At 53.2% G+C, this 20,944-nt stretch overlaps 1 protein-coding gene across 1 annotated transcript in view; it reads right to left on the reverse strand.

The window, feature by feature from the left end:
* Window positions 1-487: 487 nt before the first annotated feature.
* Window positions 488-20,944, reverse strand: part of WNT7A (Wnt family member 7A) — a 58,629-nt gene continuing 38,172 nt past the window's right edge. Inside the window, exon 4 of the mRNA XM_012752458.2 lies at window positions 488-2,306. Within this exon, the coding sequence (XP_012607912.1) occupies window positions 1,827-2,306 (480 nt within the window). The 3' untranslated portion in view covers window positions 488-1,826. The remainder of the gene's footprint in view (window positions 2,307-20,944) is intronic.

Here is a 20,944-nt window from a genome sequence, read left to right on the forward strand (position 1 = left end):
CTGTGGGGCTGTGGTCTTAGAGGTATCTGAGTTTCACCGGTGACTGTGGGGACAGGGTTCAGAGGTGGCATTTTCTGGTGGCTCCACACAATCACACAAGGCCTCTGCTGTCTGCCTTACACCATAAGCCTTCACATGCACAAAGAGACACCCTGGGGACCAGCAGGTACATAGGCGCACAGCTGCAGGCACAGGCCCTAATCTCCCAGGCACATTGAGAGAGACACACAGGTACCCGGGCACACACAGGAGCACACCAGAGGACTTCAAGGCGTAGTTACATGACTACTCCAGGAATCCTCAAGGTCACACACACACGGAAATGCAGGTAGACATAGATTAGAACTCACGGCCTGCTGGAGGAGAGCTTTCCAGGCTGAGAGGCATTGGGTATAGCTGGACCCAAAGCCAACAGGCCTTGCTCAAATCTCTCTGCCACTCTGCCCTGGCAGCAAGACATCCAGGAAGCCCCACAAGCCTGGCTGCTAACTGGCTCCTCACCCCACCTGCTTTTCTGCCCTTACATGAGGACAGCACCTCACTTCCTGGGACACACAAGCAATGGCTAGGGGTCCTGGTGGGGCACAGGGCTCCCTGAGCTGGCCTCTGCCAGGTGATGACAGCCAAGTCCCTGTGATGGACACAAAGCCCACTTGCCACAGTGGCTCATTTTGAGGCCACCACTCAGTGACCCTGCTCAAAAGGCCTGAGCTTAACAGGTTAAGGCTGGGGATTTTATTTTTTCCCAGCTAATCCCGATGAGATGACACCTCAGCCCCAGGCACCTGGGGCAGCTTGTGTCCACTTGGCAAACTGAACTGGAGAACCCAGCTGTGTGAGGATCTTCGTGGGGCCAGACCCCATGCCCAGGCCCTCGCCCTCCTTACCCCAAAGTGAGTACCAGCATTAAGAAGCAGCACAGGCCATGGAATGATACAGGAAGACATGATATAAATTAGAGTTGCATATGAAAATAGTCTTCTACAAAATATTCTCTTATCCAGTGGCTCACTTTCCAAAAGATGGAAACTGCTGGGAGTTTATTATTATCTTTCCTCTCTATGTATTCCAAACTAGATTTCTCTAATGGTGAAGTTTGAACTGAGGAGGGCAAGAGGGTGGGAAACATACTGTGGAAAAAACGTCTACAAATTGGAACAAAGTTAAATTTCTGGATAAGTAGCAGCAAACAGCAAAAAAATATAAATGTGTATATATATGTATGTATAAAGAATATCTGCTCTTGTACTTAAACATCTAGTGCTGCAAAGGGGGGCAGTGTTCAACTAATAGAAATATCTGCATAAATAATCATTATGTACAGTTCTGCTCGGCTCCGTATCCTAGCGACAAAGGCATCCCACTAGGAAAGCAAGCAGTCCACTTTGATTGCAGAAAATGGATCCTGAGGAGGTGGAAGAATTATTTTTAATTAAATAAATTAATATTATTTGTTATCAGAATAAATTGTTAAATATTGCTAAGATGAGGCCCCAGAGTGCAGAGTTCCTGCTGAAAGGCTCCGCTCTGGCCGCGGAGGGGCCTGGACAGTGTTTGGGGAGGGCGGAGCAGCATTGGGCGTGGAACAGAATGGTCGAGGGATTTTTCCCGCAGATTTCTCCTGCTCTGAGAGATTTTTCCCGCAGTTGCCTGCAGGAAACCCCGGGAAAAGTGCCCTCCTCAGCAGAAAAGACAAGCTCAACGTTCCAGTGGTTCCCTGTGAAGATCCAGGCAGTGACCTGCCAGGGACTCGCAGCTTGGAAACTGTCCAGTCCTCCCGGCAGTCTGACCTGCAGCTGGAGGGCGGCGTGCGTGCAGTCTCGGGCTCATTTGCACGTGTACATCTCGGTGCGCTCGCTGCAGGTGTTGCACTTGACGTAGCAGCACCAGTGGAACTTACAGTTGCACTGCCACACACGGGCATACTGGTGGGTGTTGTAGCCACGGCCACAGCACATGAGGTCACAGCCGCTGGCCTGGGGGGCCGTCTTGTTGCAGGCACGGCCTTGTGTGCCCACACTGCCCGTCACTGGGTCCTCCTCGCAGTAGTTGGGTGACTTTTCGATGTATACCAGGTCCGTGTCCATGGGCTTGCGGTAAGACAGTGGCTTCTTGATCTTCAGGAAGGTGGGCCGCTTGTTGCGGCTGGCGCGCACGGGCTCCACATGAACAGCCTCGTTGTACTTGTCCTTGAGCACATAGCCCAGCTCCCGAAACTGCGGCAGTGTAGTCCAGCACGTCTTGGTGGTGCATGAGCCTGACACGCCGTGGCACTTACATTCCAGCTTCATGTTCTCCTCCAGGATCTGCAGGGGCGAGCAGGGAAGAGCACAGCACAGGTCACTAGATGGGACAGCCAAGTACCACCCCAGCCTGGCCCAGCCCCTACCCCACCTAGCTGGGTCTGGCTTTCGTTTTTCTTTTTGGTGCAGGAAGCTCAGACTTGGATTCCAATCCCTCTCTCCTCTGGCCTTTGGGCCGTGCCTGTCCCCTGGAACTCACTTGCCCTCCTTGCTTCTCAACTCCCCTGTGGTCCCTAAGTTGGCACTGTGAGCAGTCCCACCCAGTCCAGACTACATACAGGCTCTCTTTGGCCTACATAGGCTTAAAATCAATTTTAAACCAATATTTAAAAACCAGGAAAGTTCACTTTAGAACACAGACTTTCATGTTTTCTTGGCAAACAAGGGGCATCTGGTGACACTGGGATGAAATTCAAAATGTTTAGTAGCTGACACCGTTGGGTGCTGACCCACAGAGGCGGGCGGTGTGCACATCTCGTTGTGTCCTCGCTCACTGCACTGCCACATGGCAACAACGCCTGGTGCTACGCTCGCCGCTGCCTACTTCACAGGTTGACATCCCCATCGCCTCAGTCCTCACTGCTCGCCATTGCCTCCCTGATCGAGTTGTGGTTTCTCAGAGGTCATTTACGATACCTGCCATGCCCTTGTGGGCATCTGAGTCTGAGAACCCTGCCTCTGAGTGCCTCTTCCCTGGCAGCTTTCCCCAACTCCCCAGGCTGGACGGTGGACCCCACATCCAAGCTCCCAACACCTGCTGGGTTTCCGTCATCCTAGCCTGAGAGGAAGCACTGTACAGTAGGTAAAAAACTGGGTTCCCTGATTCTGGACCCAGGATTTAAATCCTGGATCTACCATGAACCTGCTGTGTATCCTTGGCCAATCTGCTTCAGTCCTCTGTGCTTCAGTCTCTCACATGCAGAGTGGGGAAAATAATAGCACCTCATTACAATCATGCAATCGCAAGAATGAGCGACTAACACACACACACACACACGCAGAAGAATGGATCTGTAAGAGGTGATGTTGACTGAAAGAAGTTGGACACTAAAGAGAATATACTTTATGATTCCATTCGTATGAATTTCAAGAATTGACAAAACTAGTGTATGTTTTTCATTTAAACTTTATTTACATATGCAGACAGTGGACCAGAGTTGACCCTTGAGCCACATTTTGCTGTTTCAGAATATCTCAGCAATAAAAGGAGGCAACATTTTACCGAACTCCTCATAGCACAGGATATTTAGGTTGTTTTCAGGGTGCTTTTTAAAAAAAAAATAATGTTTTTGTCCTGTCTTTTTCTCTCCCTCTCTTCTTCCTCTCTCCCTTTCTTTCTATTTTCAACTATAAGTAACATGGAAGAAAATATCTTTGGGGCTAAAGCTTCTTTTTCTTCCTCCTCCCTTCAGCCTGATGTCACCCTAGCAGACATTGATTGAACTCCGACTGTGTTCCAGGCATGGGGGTGGGGATATACTGGTAAGCACAGTTGCTGGGTCGAAGTGTGTGGACATGTAGACAGTCCTTCACTCAGACTGTCAAATTGCTTTTGCCTGTCATATTGTGAAAGAATACATGAATGAATGAGTAAATGGGCATTTATTAACCTCCTGTGCCCACACTGGGCCCATGCTTTTATATATGGCATCTCACTTAACACCATGAAGTTGGTATGATTATGATTCCATTTTACAGAAAAACTTAACTAAGTCTTGGAGCTGGTCTGTGAGACATTCTGAGGCAAGGGGCTTAGAGCTGGGGGTGTGAATTAAGCACTTGCTGGCTACTTACTTGCTATGTGACCTTGGGGATGTCACACTCCCTCTCTGGGCCTCAGTTTCCTTAACTCTAACATAAAATGAAGAAAATCCCATCTTTTCTGACAAAAGTCAGGGTGCTGGAACAGAATCAGACATTAAAAAAACTATCATTAGTTTTGCCTCTGGCCCTGAGCCTGTTTGGGGTGCTGGGGATGCAGAGGTGACATGATAAGATCTCTGACTCCAAGGGATACATTCGTGTTCCCTCCTACCCCTAAGAGCTCTGCTTGCAGGAGAGGTGACCGGGGCTTGGTTAACAGAACCACCAGGAAGGGAGGGCCGCCACATCTCAACCTCAGTATCTGCAATCAGATGAACCAGTGACACCACAAGCATCCAGATGTCCCAGGACAGGACTGGCCGGCTTCCAGGACACCTGGTGTCACAGAGCACCTCCTGCATGCTGACACTCTCACATGACCCCTACACATGCAGCCCTTGCAGATGGTGTGTCCCCAAAATAACACAGATATCCCTTTTGGGTTTTGGTGAGGGGATAGTTCCCGCACGTCCAGACCACCTTTCTGACGTGGCCCAAGAATTGGGAGAAAAAACAAAGCCTTGGCAGTGTGACTGTGCACATTGCAGGCAGGGTTAGGCAGGCACATCTGAGGAACTAGGGCTTGGTTGATTGAGATTCTATCGTAGCCAGAGACTTCAACACAGAGATGCCCGGGGACATCAGAAAGGGACGCTGACAGTATCGAGTGCTGGCTGGTGTGCGGAGCACCTGGAATGCTCGCACACTGCTGGGGTGTGCAGACAGTGCAGATACGTTGGAAACACATTTTTCACTATCTGATAAAGCTGAAGATACACATATCTATGACTCACATTTCACTGCCAAGATATATGCCCCAGAGAATTGTATTATATGTGCACAGGAAACAGATTCAAGAATGTTCACAGCAGCAATGTTCATAATAGCCTTGAATTGGGCGCCATCCAGATGACCATCCATGGTGAATGGATAAAAGACGGTATGTGCATTCAATGGAGCACAATAGGGCTGTGACAATGAATAGTTGCAAGCCACACTAACAGGGACTGACCTCAGAAATGCAGCGTGGAGGGAAAGAAACAAGTCATTAATGGTTTCCACAGAATGATTTCATTTGTATCAAGTCCAAAAGCAGGCAAAACTGGATTGCGTTATTTAGAAATGCATCCACAGGGAGACAGTATAATAAAAGGAAAGAAATGAGGGTCCCAAATATCAAGATAGCATTATCCCCAGTGGGGCTGGGGGAGTGTGGTTGGCCAGGGTCACCCAGCAGTCTTTTGGGGTGGTGGCAGTATTCTGTTCCTTGATATGGGTAATGGTTACATGGATCAGGTTTTGTAATTATTCTTTCAAATGAACATGGATATTCTATGTACTTTTTGCACATAAGCAATATATCACAATTATAAAAATGCAATGGGTACAATGGCCAATAAACATATGAAAAGATGCTCAGCATCATTAGTCATCAGGGAAACACAAGTCAAAACCACAATGAGCTACTGCTTCACACTCACTAGGATGGCTAAAATAAGAAATATAGACAATAACAAGTGTTGACAAGAGTGTGAAGAAATAGGATCTCTTATACACTGCTGGTGGGAATATGAAATGGTGCAGCCACTTGGCAAAACAGGCTGGCAGTTCCTCAATGTGTTATACATAGAGCTATCATATGGCCCAACAATCCTATTCTTAGATATATGCCCAACAGAAATGAAAACATATGACCACAAAAAATCTTGTATATGAATGTTGATAGCGGTATTACTCATAATAGCTAACAAGTGGGAAAAAACACTAATGTCCATCAATGGATTAATGGATTAAAAACATGGTATACTCATAACAGTGGAACATTATCCAGCCATAAAAAGGAATGAAGTACTGACAGAGATCACAACAGGGATGAACCTTGAAAACATTATGCCAAGTGAAAGAAGCTAGTCACAAAAGGCCACTTATTGTATGATTCTGTTTCTATGCAATATCTGGAATAGGCAGATCTGGAAAGACACATAGGAGATTGGTGGTTGCCTAGGGCAGAGAATAGGGGAAATGGGGAGTGAATGCTAAAGGGTATTATATAGGTTTCTTTTTTGAGGTGATGAAAATATAAAATTGATTGTGGTGATGGTTGCACTTATCTGCAAATACATTAAAAGCTATGAAATTGCATACTTTAAATGGCTACATTGCATGGCATGTAAATTATACCTCAATAAAGTTGTTTTATTAAGAAAGGCAATGGGAAATTCCTGGAAGGTCTCGGTGAGGAGGCAATGTGAATGCTAGTATGCATTTCCCACTCCATGACACTGAATGCTGTCACTGCGGGGACTGGCTCCTGGGTCTTGGGTAGGGGTCGCTGCTCCTCCTGCCCATGCAGCCCCCTCCAACACATTTGGGATCCTTCATCCTCTGTGGTCACTGGTGGCCTGAGGCCATGATGGTAGTGAGTGGGCCCCTAAGCAGGTGACATCTAGCCCACTAAGCCCGCAAACTCTGCATTTTGAGAGCCTCAGTGATCGCATTATGTCTGCACTAATCCTGGCATAATCACAGCTGCCCTGGCCAGGGCTGGTCACCCATATGGGCACCCAGCCCTCTCCCCGAGGCAGGGGACTACAACAGAGGAAGCATGTGAGGGACAGAGCTGCATTCTTCGTATTCCCCACCCCCACCCTTTGCAGTCAGGTTGGCTACCAGCTTCCTAGCAGCCAAGGGGGGTTCCAAGCTCTGGATTTTGCACTTCAGTGTCAGGCCATCTGAGGCCTTATGGGCTCTAGGATGACACGACTCTACACAGCTGCCCAGTGCCTGGCACACAGCAGGTGCTCAGGAAATGCCCAAAGGCAATTCACAGACAGGATGCGTCCAGACTGCTCCGCAATAGGTATGCCCCAGGCCCAAGCAATTGGTGGCTGAATGTTCAGGGTCGCAGAGGCCCTGTCAGGCCAGCCAGGCATCAACCCTGTATTGCTGGATAGACACAAAGACTGGAGGACCCAAGGGGAAATGGTGGTGGAGGGAGGGGACAATTGGGGCTTGGAGCAGCTGGTATGGAGCAATGTCAATATGCTATGTCAGTGGCTGCACTGCTGGGTCCAGATTAAAGACCAGCCACATAAGACTGCTGGGGTTTGCCATTCTACCATCCTGTGATGCTGAGATTTCACAATGCAAAAGGGGAATAAATGAGAAAATAGGTCTGTGAATCTGGTATCTGGCCTTAGCAGGCACTTCCAGATGGGTCTGGCCAGTGGACGGCACTGGCAGGATATCAGAGGACAGGGGAAAAGTTCTGGAAATTATTGTCCCCTCCTTGCTCCCTGCTGGGCCCCTCAGGATGGCTGCATTTTCTTACCAAAGGTCACAGTTCCTGCTGGGACGTCTCTGTGTAAGCCCTCCTGGATTCTAGCAGCTTCACCTCCTCACTAAGGAATGAAGGCTCCCTCCCCATCGTGGTCAGCCCAGGATGCTGCACCATCCCCATGGGCTCCCTTAACTTTGTCCTGTTTTATTAGTGAATGCTCTTTTTAAAATTGTTTTTTGCAGTACAATTCACATACCATACAATTCACCTACCTAAAGTATACACATCAATGGTTTTTAGTATCTTCACAGAGTTGTGCAACCATCACTACAGTCTAATTTTAGAACATTTTGCCATCCCAAAAGTAACCCCACACCCATTAGCAATCACTTCCCATTTCCCTTCTTTCTGGTCCTAGGCAGCCACTGATCCACTTTCTGTCTTTATAGATTTGCTGTTCTAGACATTCATATAAATAGAATCACATAATATGTGGCCTTCAAGCTTCCTTCATTCAGTATGAAGTACTTGAGGCTCATCCATGATGTAGCAGATATCAGAATGCCCTTCCTTTTCGTGGCTGAATAATACTACACGGTATGGACATACCACATTTTATCTACTCATTCATTGGACAGCAGTCTTCTCTTAAACTCTGCCTAATTTCCCAGTCTGTGTGTGCCCACTGCACCTAGACACGGCCACAGGGGACTTCCGTGGCTCCGCTGCGGCAGGGCGCAGCACAAGCGTACCCTCCTGACTTCCAGGCCCAGGCTCTTTCCACAGCAGCGGCCTTCTCTGGAGCCGCGCACCCTCCGAGGCCTCTCAGCCCGTGCCCGCCCTTCCTTGTCTGGAAGATGCATCGTTACCACCATTGCATAATGAATGCCCCAACAATTCCACTGCTGAATACGTACCCTGTGGGGACGCTGGTGCTCGTGCAGAACGACAAATCTACAGAGGCATTATCTGAAATATCCAAAGGCCAAAAGAATATATAAAGATGTACCAGTGGGGAGTGGTTATATAAATTAAGCTAGAATGTCCTACAGCTGCAAAACAGAATGAGCTGGCTCTGTGCTCACTAAGCAGGGCAATCTGCAAAGCACATGGTTAAGAGAATGAAGCAAAGTGCAGAAGAGTATGCCGAGGGTGCGCTTATTTGTGTGAGAAATAAAAGACGTGTACGTGCATGCTTGTAGAGCACAGAATGTCTCTGGAATGATACATGAGAAATTGGAGAGGGTGGCTGCCTCTAAAAAAGGACCTGGTGCCAGGGGACAAGGTAGATGGACATGAACCTTACATTACGTGGGATTGTCTCTTGCACCTTTTGAATATTCTACCATGTCAGAAAAATGTCACCTCCTCCACAAAGCCTTCCCTGATTATTGGGGTAGATAGTGACTCCCTTGTGGTTTCCATAGCTGTCCTAGGCCACTGGAATCCTTGTCCCCTCGGCACGGCACTGCGATGACTTGCCTATACGTCAGCATCTCCCATTAGGCCAGCAGCTCTTTGTGGCGGACATGGAGACATAGCACCCCGATTGTCCTCAGGGGAGACTTGCTCCCCAGCTACTGGTAAAACCAGCTCTCAGAAAAAACAAAAGCCCTGTTTTGTAGTGTTTTCCCAATTTCTATGGGATAAATTAAATACTCCCACCATGGCTGATTTTAAGCTGCCAACAGGTTAACAATTGACCGGCACATCCCTGAAGACTGAGTCTTGCCGGCAGATGGGGTGGGCTCTGGAACCCCACTAGCCCAGGAGCCTGACTGGCACACAGCCTCCAGTCATCAGATCCTGCAGGGTCTGCTGCAGAGAACAGCTTCCCCGGGTGGCCTGCATCTGGGGGCTGAGAGAGGTAGAAAGGTCTGGCCACTGTAGCCAGAGGCAGGCCATCTGATAGGCAGCGTCTGCTCTAGAGCGCCCCACTGAGGCTTTGCTGGGCCAGCACCCCAGCTCGACACCTGCCTCTGCCTGGCCCTGCTCCTCCTCTTCCCCTTCATGCATGTCCAGTGAGCAGCGTGGGCCTGAAGTTCCATCTCAGCCTCTGCTTCCAGAGAACCCTGCCTGCCACAGTGCTTGGGGGGTGGGCTGGGGCCAGGCCGTTCACCTCCACATTCCCAGCCTCTGACAAAGAGCCTGGCATGGACAAGGTGCTGGCCAGGGTTTGGGAAAAGGGGAAAGAGAAGCCCAGTGTGCATTTGTCCACATGCACACTTGCTCACTCACTCATTTTACAGTGAGCGCCAACTGTGTTCTATCTGGCATCGCCCCTGCCGTGGAGCTCCTGGGAGCACCAAGACACAAGCAGGTGCTGTTCTGGTCTCTGAGCTTGCAGCCCGTGCCATCCCTGAGCTTGCTGTCCCCAACCAAAAGTACCCCTGAAATTAATAATCCCCCCAAATCTAATTCTAAGTTGGTGAATGCTGTGAGGAGTGGAAGTGAGAGCAGAGAAAGCTTGAACCAGGAGGCGCTATACTTGTGTGCAGCTCAAGGAATCTCCCCAAGAAGGCCAGGGCTGAGCCGGCAGCCAGCTAGCAGGAAGGGTAAATTATAACAGAATCAGCTAAACTTATGGCGACAGGGGAAGGGCATTTCAGACCAGGGGACAGAGACAGAGAGCCCAAAGAAGGACACAGCGTGAGGAAGAGCATGCACTGAGGGCATAATGGAAGAAATTCCAACCATAGGGAATGGCCAGGAAGAGTGGCATGTGGGGAGCAGAAGGGTCTCTTGGTGCTACTGGAACCCACTCCAGTCAGCTCAGGGGCCTATGGAGGGGAATGTGAGCGGAGCCCTCCACAGACTAGAGCATGTGGCTGAAACCGCCCAGAAGAGGGTAAATATCTACAATCTTTGATATTTCGAAAAAAAATTGATTGTAAAATCACAGGGTGAGAGAGACTGAGAAAGACTGAAAGCTTAGATAATTACAAGTTCAATATGAGCTAAGAGGCTGCTAAAAAGCCAACAGTCTAAGGCCATAATAACTAGGGCCTAATGCCCACAATAAGGGAGGGGATGGTATTGCTGTGTGATTTTTAGAACTGAGCTATGCCCCAGCAGATGGACAGAAACAGAGCATGTCTAGAGGAGAGAGCTAGAAATCCTACATTGAATAAACTGCAGTTGCTCAGCTGGAGAAGCGTTTCTGGGGTCCCTGGTCACTGCCCAGTCAGTGGGGGAGTCGCAGGGCAGCAGACCCCTGCTCTGTCAGAGGCCAGCTTCCTCCACCAAGCTCACCATGGCTCAAGAAGGCTGCCAAGGAGGTGATGAGCTCCCTGTCCTGAAGGGTATGCAAGCAGCAGCTGGTGTCTGTAAAGGGGATTCCTGCACAAGGTTGGGTGGGGCTACACCAAGAGCCTTCTCTGTCCCCAGTGGTGCCCCAAACCTGTCTGGAGCAGCAGGAAGGATTTTCTGCACTGCTGGAGGGAGAAAAATCAATCTCTGAAAGGTTGCCCAGGAAGTGCCAATAATGTATTAATATCAGGTGCTGCCCAGAGAGCAGAATTACCCAGGGTAGGGTTCTCAGGCCTGGGAGGGGCCCAGGGAGAAATTTGGCTCCAGAAAATTCCTTGATTCATAATGCCAAATAGATGCTATCAAAGTCAGCCTCCTGGGCCTGTCCCAGACCCTTGGGGCTGCCCAGAAAATCTGGGGCTGAAGTTCCTGAAAGAAGGAAGGGATCTTGAGAGGAGGGGCCGCACAGCAACCTCTGGCCCCCACGCAGTGCATGCCACATGCACTCCTGTGACCAGAAGCATCTGTCACCTTCCACGGCATTCTCAGGGGCATCTAATTTTAAAAACCCAAAGCTGTTTCCCAGTGTTGAGAACACCACTGCTCCGCCCCAGCCCAGCACTGCAGGCACTCCAGACAGGCGGAAGAGACCTCCACCTCCTAGAGGTCAACTGAAACAGCGCCTGCTCCTGGGGCCTCCTCCAGGGCCGTTCCCATTCATCTCTGCAGGCCTGGCTTCCAAGGGCTCCACAGGTGCCAGCTCTTCCTCGGAGAGCCCCGCCGACCTGAGCAGGACTTCTGCAGCACCTGACATCCTCATCTTGGTGACCTGCTTTCCAGCAAGCCCCACTCGGCCTTGGAGTTCTGTAAATGACACCTCAGCGAGGCTTTCCCCAGCCACCCAAACTGAAGTAGCCCCACTGGCCACCATAAGTGACTAAGACCACCCCGGGCCAAGTAGAGTGAGTCCTGGGGATTTGGTGTGAACAGAAGACAAGTGTTGGTTATTTCCTGCCAGATATGAACAGCAGGGAATGCCAGGGTCAGAGCTGTGGAAAGGCATCTTGTAACCATGCAGGGCTGGGAACCATGCCAGCTAACATAGCAGAGCTGTACAATAGAGAGGCTGTGAGGGGCGCATGCAATTGGCTCCTGGGAATAGCATTTGCACCCTGGATCAAGCTGGACCTGAATTCATTACCACGGATCATTCAGTTCCATGAACTAATGAATTCCCTTTGTTCTTAAGCCAGCTTGAGTTTTTGTCCATTACAGCGTGATGTATCTTGACTAGTACAGAGATCCTTTCATCTGTGACGTGGAGATGCCTTTTGTAAAGCAGATAGCAGTACCCAGTTGATGGTACCCACTACCCAGTTTAAGCTGCAAATGGCATGGAGCAAGTCTGGGGAGCCAAGGACTGGTTTGCCAAAAAGGCCTTGGGGATGGGAACCAGGGTCTGGAGCACTGGAGATGGAGGTTCTGGGTTACCTGGTATCTGTTGCTTCCTCACCCTTGACCCCTCTGAGTTTGGCCAACGTGGCTCCTCTGCAGGGAGCAGTCAGTTCTGGATCATTTGTACCTCAGCGAGCGGTAACTCAGGCAATTAGAATCGGTCTCTCCATGGCAGCACAGTGTGACAAAAGGCAGCTGAAGCAGTAGAGCAGCACCAGCGGCAGGGCCAGGCAGCCCAAGAACCCTGGGCCAGATTCCGCTCTGACACCACATGCTGGTGGTGGCAGAGACGGCTGAAGGAGCCGGGCGTGGTTGCGCACGCCTGTAGTCCCGCACCTCGGGGGCCGAGGCAGCAGGATTCCTTGAGCAACATAGGAAGATCCAGTCTCTAAACAGTAAAAAACTTAGCTGGGCGTGGTGACACACACTTATAGTCCCAGCTACTCAGGAGGCTGAGGCAGAAGGATTGCTTGAGCCAGGAGCTGGAGGTTGCAATGAGCTGTGATCATCCTACTACATTCCAGCCTGGGTGACAGAGGAAGACACTATCTCTTAAAAAACAAAAAAAGGAATAAGTAAAGAAAAAAGAAATGGCTGGCAGAAGGAAACAGGAAACCGTCTGGGTATTCCCTCATTACAGCCTTCCTGCCTCTGACCATGGAGGCTAAAAGCGTAAGACATCTTCTAATAAAAAGAGGCCTGAGAGTGGTTTCTCATTTTCTATGGTTGGATGCTGTGGTGAAGCAGCCGTCTTGTGACCAACAGGCAAGAGGACCAGAGGCTGACAGGGTTAAAATGGCAAAGTACAATGGCAAAGAAAACAGCCTGGGCCCACAAAGAGATTGTTGAGTTTCTAAAAGAAACTATATGCAGGCCGGGCGCGGTGGCTCACGCCTGTAATCCTAGCTCTTGGGAGGCCGAGGCGGGCGGATTGCTCAAGGTCAGGAGTTCAAAACCAGCCTGAGCAAGAGCGAGACCCCGTCTCTACTATAAATAGAAAGAAATTAATTGGCCAACTGATATATATATAAAAAAAATTAGCCGGGCATGGTGGCGCATGCCTGTAGTCCCAGCTACCCGGGAGGCTGAGGCAGAAGGATCGCTCGAGCCCAGGAGTTTGAGGTTGCTGTGAGCTAGGCTGACGCCACGGCACTCACTCTAGCCTGGGCAACAAAGCGAGACTCTGTCTCAAAAAAAAAAAAAAAAAAAAAAGAAACTATATGCAGATTTATTTTGCAAGAAAAAGCAAACTTCTATCATGAAAGCCATTTGTAGAAAGGCTTTCTGTTACTTGCAACCAAAGGTCTCCTAAGTGATTTGCTCCTCACTGTAAAGTGGGGCAAGTCCTTCTTCAAAGGGAACGGTGGGAGTAAACGAGAGCAGGGCCTAGTGCATGCCGCTCACAGGACAGGTGCCAACCTGTGGGAGATTTTCTTGTTCTGTTCAGGGGATGCCAGGACGAGCCAGCACAGGGCTGTAAGGGCAGTGCTGTGGAGGTCCTGCTTCGGCCTCTCTGCTGCCGTGTGGCTGCAGGCAAATCCTTTTCCCTCTCTGGGCCTCAGTTTTCCCTACCTGTACGATGTAAGCAGTAGAGGGAGATCTTTGAGAGAAAGACAGGGACAGCGCAGGGCAGAAGGGCAGGGCGAAGAGAGAAGCAGGCTGAGGTTAGCACATTCTCCCAGATGCTCCTAGGGTAGGGGTCAGTTTGGGGCGGTGAAATGGCCCCGGAGACACAGATGTCATTCGGAGTGCCCTGCTGACGAGGCCCAGCCTGCCGTCCTCCCTCCTGGCCTCGCCGGCGCCCAGGCCGACTCACCCCAGGGCCTGCCCTGCGCAGGCGCCCCCAGCGCCCAAGGCTGGTCTGTGCTGCCGTCTCCCGACACGAGAGCCCAGAGGCGGCCATCTTCTGACATGCTCCTGGTCCCTGCAGTGTCTTCTCCCTTCCGCGTTGCCCATGGTGCCGTCTCCCACTGTCAGGTTCTAACCACCCTCTCCCCAGCAGGAGGCTGGTTCCAGAACCTTCTCCAGGAAGGATCCATGTCAGCCTGACCACTTGGTAAGGAGGGCACCGGCAAGAGATACTCAGAAAGCAGACAGAGGCTGCGGGTGTGGAGGCCTCCTCAGAGGGCTGGTGGTTTGGTTTCCACAGAAGGCCCTGCCTAGGTTCAACTCGGGGGGCCTTGAGGCAGGAGATGGTCACCAAGTCCTGCTGGCTTCCTCCCCTGTGCCTCCACGCCCCAGTGGCCCGCGTTTCTCGGCCCCGAGCACCACCTTGCACCCACCACGTGAAGTGCGCGCCCATCACCCTCTGTGTGAGACAGGAGGTGAGCCTGCCTGACTGCTGCCCAGCCCTGCACCACCCGAGAGGCTGCCCGTGCCACTCCATCCCTGGGCCCTTGCCCTCCAGCGTCCGGTCAGGCCCAGCCCACGGGAAACCCTGCAGGGGCTGGATGACAGGAGGAGAGAGGCTGGGGTGCATATTCCCAGACTCCCTGCCTGTGGCCCATGTGGTGGCCATGACTGCCTCCCTCCGCCTGGAACCACAGCGCCTGCCCGGCAGCCCCTTCCCTGGCCATGCTGTCCCCACTAGCTGCTCCTCCTGGCCTCCAAATGGGAAATCAGCCACCGCCTTGAGCCTCAGTTTTGTCTCCTCATTAAATGGACCCAATGGAACACACTTGGCGGTGGCTGCATCAGGACGACAGGAGCAGGTACAGTGTGCCGGGGCGAAGGAGGCTCGGGCTCTCGCGCTGCTGGCCCTGGCTGCGGAACTGCTGACGTGCTGCATGAGTTAGGCTCAGAGTCCGGAGAGTCCTCAGCATGGGCCCAGCACTGGCTTCACATCCAGGCTGCACTGCCATGCTTCCCTGTGCTGTCACTGCTTCCCATTGCTTCACTGTCATTGCTTCGGCCTCCCACCAGACTGCGAGCACCACGAGGGCAGGAGCCCTGCCCTCCTCTGACACAAGCCACCGATTCCGAGTCCGCTGCTGTCCCCAGGGCTTAGCATTTAATCTGCACAGCGGCCTCGTGGGGGTTACATCACCACCCGTTTCACAGGTGAGGAGGCTGGGGACCGCACGTCACGTCGCGCCACGGTGCTGGCCTGCCACACAGATAGGAAGCGTTGGAACTGGGTTTGAACCCAGCGTCTCACTCTAGAGCTCTGTGGTGCAGCTGGACAGAAGGAAGGTGGTGGGACAGGGTGGGTGGCCACGGTCAGCTGGGCCGGGCTGTGGAGGGTGCTCTCCTGCGCCCCTGAGGTGCCTCCTTCAGCACCGCGGCGCCCACTGCCCGGCGGCGTGGTGCAGCTGAGGGCACGGAGTCCTCCCCAGGTGCCGCCCCACTGCAGAGCTGCCCCACGCAAGGGGGCGCCCCTCTCCGACTGGAGGGAGCGGGGTCAAAGGCCATCTCTGTGCCTGCCCGCACGTTCCAGCTTTCTGTGGGACCAGCTGAGGGCTTTGTGGCTGCGGCGTCACAGGCCACCTTCCCTGTGCCCAGGGCGGCCTTCCTCGCCTCTCACCAGAGCCCTGCCCAGCACACGCCTGCTCGCACCTCTCCAGATGAGGGGTTCCCTTCAAGGAACCCGAGCTAGAACACCGTGGAACTCAGGGCGGGAGCGCCCCGGGAGAGGACGGCTGCTGCCTCCCTGGGAGGGAGGCCACAGGCTCCCAGCCAGAGCTGCTGCCACTTCCTCCTCCCCCCTCTTCCTGCTCCTCCTCCTGCTCCTCTTCCTCCTCCTCAGGCTCCTCCTCCCCTTCCGCCCCCCTCCAGTGTGTTGATCCATCATGAGCAGAAAGCTACAGCTGTGTTCCTTTGGGCAACCCAGATGAAAGAGGGAAAAAATGGCTTTCTTTTTCTGTAAACATTTGGAGTATTTTCTTTTTGGTGCATTCTTTAAGTCATACCAGACACAGTGACTTCATGCAAATATTGCTGGCTCAGGTGGGGACGGTGCGGAAAGCAGCACTCCACAGAGCAGGGCCACTGGGACGTCACCGGTACCCCTGACTGCGCAGGGAGGTGCAGGAAAAGGGGCTTCAACCAAACCAGAGAGACGTTTCCTGATCTAGACTCGGGGCCTTCTGAAATGGGGCTTTGTCAGGCTTTCACTGCTCCCTGTGGCCCTGGGATTAAAGCCCGATTCTGCTGCTACACTCTTGAGGCCACTGTGAACTGGCCTCTGCCCAGATTTGGAGTCTTGTTGGAACCTGCAACTGGTGGACAAACAGCCCCTCACCCCCAGGCTGTCTCTAGGCCCCCACTTCCTCCCAGTGCACCTGTATGGCCTGCACAGTCACACACACCTGCATGTGCTTATGCACACACACAGCCTCCCCCGGCCAACCCCATGCGGCCCCACCCATCACCGCACACTCCGAGTGCTCACTCCCACGTGGGCACACACGTCCGTCACGGGCCCCGTGCCATTCATCCCACACAGCACATGCTCACATGGCCGTTCCCCCACACGGTGCAACCCACGCTCCCTCCCATGCTCACACACACACAAATTCACACACACACCCTCAAACGTAAAGGGAGCCCAGAGCGTGGAGGCCTGGCCCAGCCCTCCCCCCACGGGCTTTAGAGCAGCACGCCCATTTCAGAGGGGGCCGGTGCCACCTCCTGCCCCCGCCTTTCTCCCAGAGCTGCTCTGGTGGCCTCTCACTCTCAAGCTCCCACCCCTGGAGGCAGGTGGGCCCGCTCAGGGGCACGGGCTGCCCCTGGGGGTCTTCCCAGGTTAGGTGGGGACTGCAGACTGTGGCCTGGAGTGAGGCAGGCAGGTGATCCCAATTACAGCATCAGGGGTGGGGAGACTGGCTGGAGGGCCACAGGGCCGTCCAACCCATGTGTGCATCCCAGTTCTGGGGCACCATGGACTGGCCTTGGCATTCATCCACTCATTCATTCACTCATTCATCTTTCCACCCCGTTAATTTAATCCCTGCCCTGGGCCAGGCCCAGAGGCTTGTGGCCAGGTGAGCATAAGGAAGCAAGTCCCTTGCTCGCTGGGAGCTCACATCTGGAGGGGCAAGCGGCTGCACAGCCAACTGTCACACCAGCACGAGGCCAAACCAACCCAACCCTACTGATGGTGGCTCTAACGGAAAGCGCAAAGCTGCCCCCCACCCCCATTGTCCAAGCCCCCTGCACTTCCTCTCTCACAACCCGAAGGGAAAATGTTTTTGAAACAATCAGAGAAATCCAAATCAGACAAGGTGTTACATGGAGTGGTGATGACAGCACCGCAGCTGTGTGATACACAGTGAAGAGTGTGTGGGAGATGCAGCCTAATGTCTGGGATTTGCCCTAAACCATTCCAGCCGTGGGGAACTGGGGTGGAGAGAAAGCGTTGTTGAGGACTGTGGGCCAAAGGCTGGGTGGTTGAAGCTGGGGATTGCGTGCAGGGGACTCATTATACCATTGTCTCTCCATCTGTCCCCCCCCCCCCGGCATCCCACCGGCTCATGCTCCTGCCTCAGGGCCTTTGCACCTGCCGTCCCTCTGCCTAGAGTGCTCTCCCCACCTCTCCATTTGTGGTTCCCTCTCTTGTTCCTTCCAGCCTTCCCTCAAGTCTCACCTTTGCAAGACACTTTCCTGACCCTTCCCTCCCCACACCTGCCCTGGGTTGTTTTGCTCCCTCACATGCAGCAGCATCTGACATAGCACACATTTTGTGAGTCGGGTTTATTGTGTCCCCACTAGAATGTGGCAGCCCAGGGGCAGAGACCTGTCTGTCCACTGCTGTGTCCAGCACCTAGACAGCACCGGGAAGGAGGGAGGAAGGGGCCCCTTGAGCGAGGATGGGACGTTGAGGAGGAGAGCCCAAGCAGAGGGGACGCAAGGGCAAAGGTCGAGTGCGGAAGGGAGCAGGGAGAGGCCAAGACTGGAAGGAGGGTGTGGCCAGGCTGGAGGACAGTTGGGGCTGTGTCCTGACAGCTCTCACTTAGGAGAGAGGGCATGTGTCTGAGGCCATTTGAGAAGCTCCCTCAGGCATCCATGCCAAGGGCAGAAGAGAGGCCTGAGCAGAAACAGGGAGACCTAAGGCAGAAGCCCAGACAGGCAGAGTGGGAGAAAGGGAGCAGGAAGCTTGCAGAAACCAGGGCACTGCCCAGCCGCCTCACAGGGGAAGGCCCCCGTGCACCCTTTGGGTGGTGCATCAGCTACAGGCTGCCCAGCTGACAGGGCCAAGCCAGCGTCCAATGCGCCTGCTGACCTGCATGGCTCTGGCCAGCACCATGGGGGCCCAGAGCCAAGGGAGCCAGGGCACACTGGCCTATGCTGCCCAGCTGGGATCTTTCAGGGCCAACCCTGAAGGTCGTGGACTTCATAGACGGGTGGGGCTGTGCCACAAGTCAGATCAGAAACAGTGCAACAGTCAGATCAGAAACACGTCCACACAAAAACATGCCTCTAAGTGTCCATAGCAGCATCATTCAGCCAAAAGGTGAAACAACTCAAATGTCATGGCTAGTTGGCTGGACAAAGGCACTGTGGCCCCTCCGTGCAGGGGAGTAGTATCCGACCATTCCAGTGAGCGAGGCACTGGGCCACGCTGCAGCACGGGTGGACCGTGGAGACGCCGTGCTCAGTGAAGGAAGCCAGGCACAAAGGCCATGAGCTGTATGACTCCATTTATATGAAGTATCCAGAATAGGCAAATCCATAGAGACAGAAAGCAGATTAGTGGTTGCCAGGGACTGGGGTAAAGAGGCAGCCAGGGGTCACTGCTAATGGCTATGGAATTTCTTTTTGGGATGCTGAAAAGTTTTAAAATCTATTGTGGCAATGGTTGCACAACTCTGAATATATTAAACACCACTGAACCATACATTTTGAATGGGTGGATTATATGGCATGGGCATGATATCTCAATAAAGCTGCCATTAAAAAAAAGGCAAACAAGTGGCCCTAGGACCTTGGGCCCACCGTGCCCACTGAGCACAGCTGCTCCTGCAGTCTGCTTAGCCCTGCCCTCCAGACACCCAGTAGCATCTGCCCATCTCAGCAGGCTCACTTCACAATCACCTGAAGAATCAGGGCTTTCAGCATTTGCTGCTGCCTGGGCCTCAGCCCCAGAGGTGACGATGGCATTGGTTGAGGCTGGAGGGTGTGGCCAGGCAGTGATATGTTCACAAGCTCCGTGGGTGCTGCCAACATGCGGCCAGGGCAGAAAGCCCTGGTAATGTCCTCCATCCGCTCTGTCATTCCAGAGCCATCCAGTGGGACCTCCCCACTGCCAGGGCCTGTGCTGGGTACTGGTGAGGGGAGGCTGGTTAGACAAGGTCTCTGTCCCCAAGAAACACCCAGGTAGTCAAGGGGACAGCCAAGCCAATAAGAGTCTTCCTGCAGGGAGACAGGGCCCAAATAAGGCCGGTGTGTCCTGCCATGGGGCGAGCAGGCAGTGCTCTTCTGAGAGTGGAGGAGGTGGCCTGTGGGTTTTGAAAGATGAAGAGGAGTTCACCACTGGAAAAACAAGGGAAAGGTATCAGCAGTGGTGCCTGGGCAAAAGCCCTGGGGCTGGGAAAAAGGGAGTGGGCTGAGGTGCAGGAGAGAAGTTTGGCGCACCAGCGGCAGGCCCAGGTAGGAAACGAAGGCAAGCCGGGGCCTGCAGGGAGCCCTGGGTGGACTTTTCAGGAGACTGCGCACTGGGTCTGAGGCCTTGCTCCTCCTGGCTGGAGTCCACACGCTGTAGGGCAATAACGGGGGCCCTTGAGGGGCAGTTATCTGAGGCCAAGTGACAGCCTCTGATGAGGACACCAACTTCTGCCCTGTTACCTAGGCCCCAGGGAACCCACTGCCTCTCAGCCCCGCCAGAAACTCTCTGGGCACACTTACATTCCTGGACCACGCCAAGCCTGTTCTGTCCCCAGGGCCTCTGCAGCTGCCGTTCCCTCTGCCTGTGACACCCTTTCTCCGGTTCCTCAGCTCCAGCTCAGCAACTCAAAGCAACCCTGGGCCACCACTCCGTCGTGCCTCACGTCGGCCCTCCCACATCACCCTGTTTCACATCCTCCCAGCCTCTGGGGAGCTTGTGGATGACTGGCTTGCCGCTCCCTCCCCACCTGATGTCAGCTTCAGGACTGCAGAGCTCTCTTCTGTCTTGTCCACAGGCATCTAGAAGGAGGCCTGCCTCTCAGGAGATGCTCAGCAAGCATGTGCCAAACGAATGAATGAATGAATGAGTGAGCAAATGAATAAATGAATTCACCCTTGCTCAGGAGGCTTCTCGGGATGATACATTCTGAAGTGCCCAGGAAGGGACTTTGGAGGAAGGACACACGCGCGGCAGGACACTCTGGAACAGGAAAGAAGGATGCAGGAGCTGGTGGTCACGCCTGGCTGAACACCCTCTGTGCCCTGACCACCCCCAGCTGAACTGCTCAGACCCTGGCAAGGCCCCGCCTGGGTGGCCAGCTACCAAGGAAGCCCTGGGAACCTCTTGTCCCAGGACAGGAGCTCCCTGAGACTGGAGGGACAGCTTCGGCCTCTTCCCTCTTTGTGTTGTGTCCAGAGTGCAGAAGTTGGCATCCAGGAGGTTAGACTGGCCTGAACTAAGGTTCCATGCTGCCCCACAGCCAGTCCCAGGACATATGTTCAAGGAGGACACCTCCTGAGGATATTCTTTCCAGCCCCTGATGGAGTTGAGCTTTTCCAGCCGGGCAACTGGGAAAAACACCCTTATCTCACCCTTATCTCTATCCCTCTTCAGTGTCCAGCCAAGGATGCGGTGGGGCCTCTCCCCTGGCTGGAGGTGGTGAGGGGCATGGTTGAGAAATAACTGAATCCT

Source organism: Microcebus murinus, chromosome 21, assembly GCF_040939455.1.
Source record: "Microcebus murinus isolate Inina chromosome 21, M.murinus_Inina_mat1.0, whole genome shotgun sequence".
NCBI lineage: Eukaryota > Metazoa > Chordata > Mammalia > Primates > Cheirogaleidae > Microcebus > Microcebus murinus.